General features: G+C 34.3%; 1 protein-coding gene across 1 annotated transcript; it reads right to left on the bottom strand.

Annotated features, from left to right (window-relative positions):
• Window positions 1-1,306: 1,306 nt before the first annotated feature.
• On the bottom strand, window positions 1,307-5,413 carry LOC120637915 (protein arginine N-methyltransferase 9-like). The gene has a single exon (XM_039909981.1). It carries the CDS (start codon window positions 5,227-5,229, stop codon window positions 3,040-3,042), a length of 2,190 nt encoding a protein of 729 aa, XP_039765915.1. The 5' UTR covers window positions 5,230-5,413; the 3' UTR covers window positions 1,307-3,039.
• Between the last annotated feature and the right edge of the window lie 218 nt (window positions 5,414-5,631).

Below are 5,631 nucleotides of genomic sequence, written 5' to 3'. Positions count from 1 at the left end.
TCGTAGTTTTATTCCTACATTCCAGGTAAGTTTATGTTCAACTTTAGAAACGCAGCTAGTGTAGGCAAGAGACAAAAATTATATCCCCTGACGAGGGATAAAATTAACTGCCAAAGCACGGCTACAGGGTTTATACACGTAATATACCTGTATAAACCCTGTAGCATTTGGAGATTATTTTCACTTGACTTAACGCGCTAACGCTCAGATAGTTTATAAAGGCTGTTCGAGAAGATATAATTGTTTCTTCCATGATAAAATGTCTCCTGCCCATGCTAAACGTGAAGATCGACTCTACTACAGTATATTGTGTATGCAGTTTCACTATTTTTCTCTTGTTATCTTCTTCTTTGCCCTAGCCTTATCCCATCATTTGGGGTCGGCTCTCCTCGTCTTTCTGCGCCAGGACTCTCTGTCTTGGGTTGTCACGTCAATTAGATTTGCGTTTTTAATATCCTTGGCCACCGTCGTCCTTTGCTGCTTTGCTCTTAGGCTGCCTACACACATCAATATTATTGATACTGATAATAATATTGCCCTTGCTCTACGGTGCGAAGAGTTGGAGTGCTAGTAAAAAAATATTGTTAATTAATCATCAGTATGTATATAAGTTCAATAGATATATACAACATGTAAAATAAACCGAAATAATACTCACACGCTTGAGAGGTACATTATGTACTGTCTCTGAGACTAATCTGTTTAACGAAACCTAATAGTTTTGGTGTAAACCACTGCTATAGTTTTTACTGAAATAAATTAGGTACAGCCCTGACATCACATGCTAAATTAAAATCATGTGACTCCTGTCAGTTTATTAGGTACTCGTCGTGTAGCGTAGGTACTATGCGCGTGTCGGGCTTTTATCTTCAATAGGGTTGTCAAAATTATCTTTAATAGGGTTGTCAGAAGTAAACGTACTAAGGATGTTTTGAATTCGTTTAAATAAATTGTCTTCTTGTTTATATTAGTAATAATAATAAGTAATATTAGACATAACGATTTCATATTTATCCTGTTTAAACTGATTGGAGATTCCTTATGAAATATACTTATGCATCCTTCAATATTATTTCGTAATTCTATTAGAATGTATATATACAAATATATATCTCTAAATTCATATGCACCACCTATCTCTCTTGACCTATGTAGCGTTTTTATTTACAACTATTTTTATGTGGTGTACAAAAGTGTTTTCATTCATTAATTCCTTCATAGGTATTGCACTTATTGTTCTAAGGTGAAATAAAAAGAATTTGAGACATTCACTTTATTTGAAACATCAAAAAAATCCTAGTTAGTGTATATATTAATATATATATAATTCAAACATATTTATTTACATTTAAGTTTCTAGTAGGAAAAACGCAAATTACATAGATTTACTAAATTCAAGTCAAGCCAAGACAATTACTATGAAACGCAATGTAATTCGCACATAAATGCACCAGCCATTTGCATTCTATGACCTCTCTTATAGTTGCTGCTAACTAGATCTGCGATGAGAAGATTACTAACAGTAGCTTTAGTAAAAGATTTGCCACTTCCATAAAGAGTACTCGTTAGAGTTATGGAAAATGGGGTAGCTAAACGAATGCTTAGTTTAGCTACCCCATTTCCTACTAATCCATAAACAACTTAACATTTCTGATATTATTTTACATTGAAACTATACTCTGAAAACTTTTTCGTAGCCAGTTAAGATTTACATGTCTTCTGGGCAAAGGTTAGCATAATTCTATATAAGATATTATCGATTCTAAGTATAAGCTTAACACATGTTAATGAGTAGATAAACGATTATGATTAATAGACACAAAGGTATACAGTAATACATACTACTTTTCAAGTGTTGACAATTTTTCTAAGCAAAGATAAAATGTAATAATATATTATATAACGCTGACTAGAAACAATAGTAAGCACCAATGAAATATACACCTTGTTGCTCTATGTTAAGATTTGAAATACAAGACTTGATAGAACAACCTCATACATCTTATGAAAGCTTAACAGCACATGCTATGAACAACAAATAACAGATGAAGATATTTCACACGTACCTTAAATTGGCTTAACTTTTCGGCTACTAGAAAAATTACATTTATACAACATCTAATTAATATCCCACAGGCTTCCACTTGCAGGTGTTTATAGTCACCGCGCTGCTTTAGTGTGGATTGGTGGGTTACAAATATATAATATTATGAGATCAATGTGGCATCCATATTACATATTACAATAAACTACCTTACCCCACATTCCTCACAGCCACAACATTCTTTATAAAATTACTATCCACATTTTTATGTTTTTTTCTTTATATATTAAATATATTTATTACTTTGCTACTGTATGCTACTATGCTTATAGTATAGAGGTTACAGCCGAGTTTTCTGTACAAAAATAATTAAAACCGCAGAATCTATTATATATGGTGGGATCATGGTAGGTCAGAGGATATATGGTATGAAAAAAAAACCGTAAAATAAAGTTTATGTATGCAAACATTTTGTAAAGAAATCATTAAACAGTAATAAACTTTTATAATAGACGAAATACAATGTTCCTATACGTTTTAAAATCGATTCCAAAACATAATTGCTTTTGATAAAATATTAACTTTTATTTTATAAAATCCATATTTAAAAATACACTTTTTGCTTTAAAACACTTATCTTGGTAGGTAATTCACCTATTCTCTCTAACACAACTAACACATTCCAATTAACCACATAAGTAAACCTGCAACTTGTGCACTGCTTTATACAGCAGAGGAAAAATAAACTAGAGTAAGGACATCTTGCAAACAATAAACAAGATGCCAGGCCAGACAAAAGTTATAGAAGGACTATGTATTTTATCCTAAAGCTATAATAATGCAGTATTTGTGTTAAACTATTTACCTGCCCACAGTCAAAATCAGAAGAACAATTCATATTCTTATATTATTTGTTTTATTCATTTGTCACTTAACTGCATTTCAGATCAAAATCACTGGCATTACATTTAGATTGTGAAACAAGTTTAACTTATTTATGTAGTTTCCAGATCCATCATTAATTTAAATGCTCCATCATCATCAACACAGCAAAGAATATTTGCAATATTGCCTTTAACCATGGGTATTATGGGATCTACCAAAAATGCTGTGCCATCTATGAAACTGTAGGGTCGCTTCGTCGAAACTTCTTCCAAGCTGTCCATCAGCTCTATTTTGTACCAGCACAGAATAGCATTTGCGTGCCCATCATTTTTGATTACAACATTAACAACATCAGAAGCCAAATTGATGCAACTTCCTAGAACAATCGGATCTGTCATTGGCGTATACTCCAAATTTGTTAAGTCCAAGTTAAAGTTCTGTGATACTTGATACTTATTTATGTGTGCCGCAATTTTGTAGCCCACATTGTCATCATTAACCCTGTTGTTTATGTTTAGCCAATTGCTACTAACTATTTGTGCTATCAATGAAACGTTTGATGGCATAAACATGCCACCTTGTATGAGATTTGTGTTTTGAAGACCCCCAGCAATTTCTTTATATTGCACATCTATATCACCGCACAGTTCAAATATGTTGCAGAATATTGCATGATACTTCTCATCTCCAATGACTTCTGTTTGCCAATTTTTTCCAGTTATAATTGTTAACTTAGACAGTGGAACATCCGGATTAGCTAGTACAACAGTTTCAAGGAACTTTTTATCCTTCTCAGTTTTAGCATAGCAGGTCAAAGAATGAATGCCTCGTTTCAGCATAAACAAACCAAACACTGGAAATGGAGACAAATCAAGAATTTTGACATCAGATATCTCAGTCATCTGGCTCAAGTACACATAAGCCATCCCTATACAATTTCTGATCATTTTCATGTAGTCAGTGTCATTTAGAAATCGAAGAGTTTCCGGTGAGATTCTCATTATTTGGCTATCTTGATTGATATGCTGGGCTATTTTACCTAATTTCATAAAAAAATCAACACTGAATGTTTCATTTTCAACAATGTTTCTAGGCAGAAAGTCAAAGAACACAGCTTGTTGCCAAGCATTTGCTCTGTTTTCAATTCTGGGATCTGTTGTGATAGTTATGTCAGTTGTCAAATACAGGTTAAACCAACCAATCAATAGATTTATATTTCCGGTTTCCAATGCTTTTAACTCTATAGAATATGGCTCGTCACAATCAAGTTTTTCATTGATATCATTGGTGTCTGTAAAGTCCACTTTGACTACTTTGGCCGCTGTTGTCATGTACTTGATATCACTGTATTGATGTACATCATCACAGTCATAAGTTTCATAAGATGATGCAATATAAACATTAGATTCAGGCAAGTTTAGAAATGATTTAGGATTTGAGTGCAATTGATATTTAGCATTGAGCAAATCCGAATGAGCACCGAGAACAAAAAATTCTGCACTGTGTGGCACAACTTTTGCAGATGTTGCTAACAAATTTTGCCAAGCGTGAGATAGTGACTCCAAGACCTGCTCACCAAACAAGCCAGCATCAAAAAGCTCTGTGACTAAAAGGGACACTTTTCCTCCAAGGTCCAGGGGAGTCATGGATGTTGACATTTTATTCACAACAATTATTGACATTGCTAACCTATTCTCCTCTAGTACACAGTCAGTGAGAGTGGTCATGACTTCTGATCCATCGCAAGCTGTAATGGCAGTAGGCTTACACTCTGCAGCGTACATGGCTAACAAACCAGTTCCTGTGCCAAGATCAAAGACCGTCGATTTCCTGGGCTCCACCATTTCGCGAATAGCGTCTCTGTATCCGTGATTGCGAACTTTATCGTTGAGCATTCTGAAGTGCCACCGGTCAACCAGCAAATTTTTCATTGAGTTTAAATTTTTTTCGGCACATACGTAGCCTGCATCGATATCAAGAGCACATTTGAACTGATTCCAAGCTTCATTGTAGTAGCCGAATTTGTAAAGGTATTTGCCGATTTCATTCATCAAATATACATTTTCAGGAAACATTTCGATTGCTCGGCCAAAATTTGAGAACATTTCTTCGATCTTACTGGCAGACGCTAGGACTTCGTTTAGCTTCATGATATTAGACCTGAATTCCGGTTCAAAGAATGGTTTTAAATGAGGATTTTTCTCGAAAGCCATCAAATATAAATCCACGGCCTTACCATAACAGCCATTGGAAGAGAGTTGTCTTGCGTACGCTATGTATTCCCTCGCTAACGCCGACATGGTTAATATTAATTACTCATTAGTAATCCACTGAGTTGAATACATAGACACCGACTGTTGTGTGACGATATATAATTGTGAGATAATTTTTTCATCAAAAAGTATTTTGTTTTGTGTACAATAGAAATGTCAATATACCACGAACATAGACTATCAAAGTGAATACAGGCAATATTCGGTCTAGACCAAGATTCAATTCAATTCAATTCTTGTTTATGGCTTTTGTCTGTGCCAACTGGGCACAAGGTACTTCGCCAATGTCTTGTAGATGAAGAAGGCACGAAGGAGATTGATCGGTGAAACTAATGAAAAGTTAATTTTGAATTTGTACCAAGAAATAGTTGTTATTAGCTAGTTAGCTCTTTAACCTAAGGCAGCACAGACAACACATGCATATATATC

This window comes from Pararge aegeria, chromosome 4 (assembly GCF_905163445.1).
Source record: "Pararge aegeria chromosome 4, ilParAegt1.1, whole genome shotgun sequence".
NCBI lineage: Eukaryota > Metazoa > Arthropoda > Insecta > Lepidoptera > Nymphalidae > Pararge > Pararge aegeria.
This window is presented reverse-complemented; position numbering and strand designations above follow the sequence as displayed.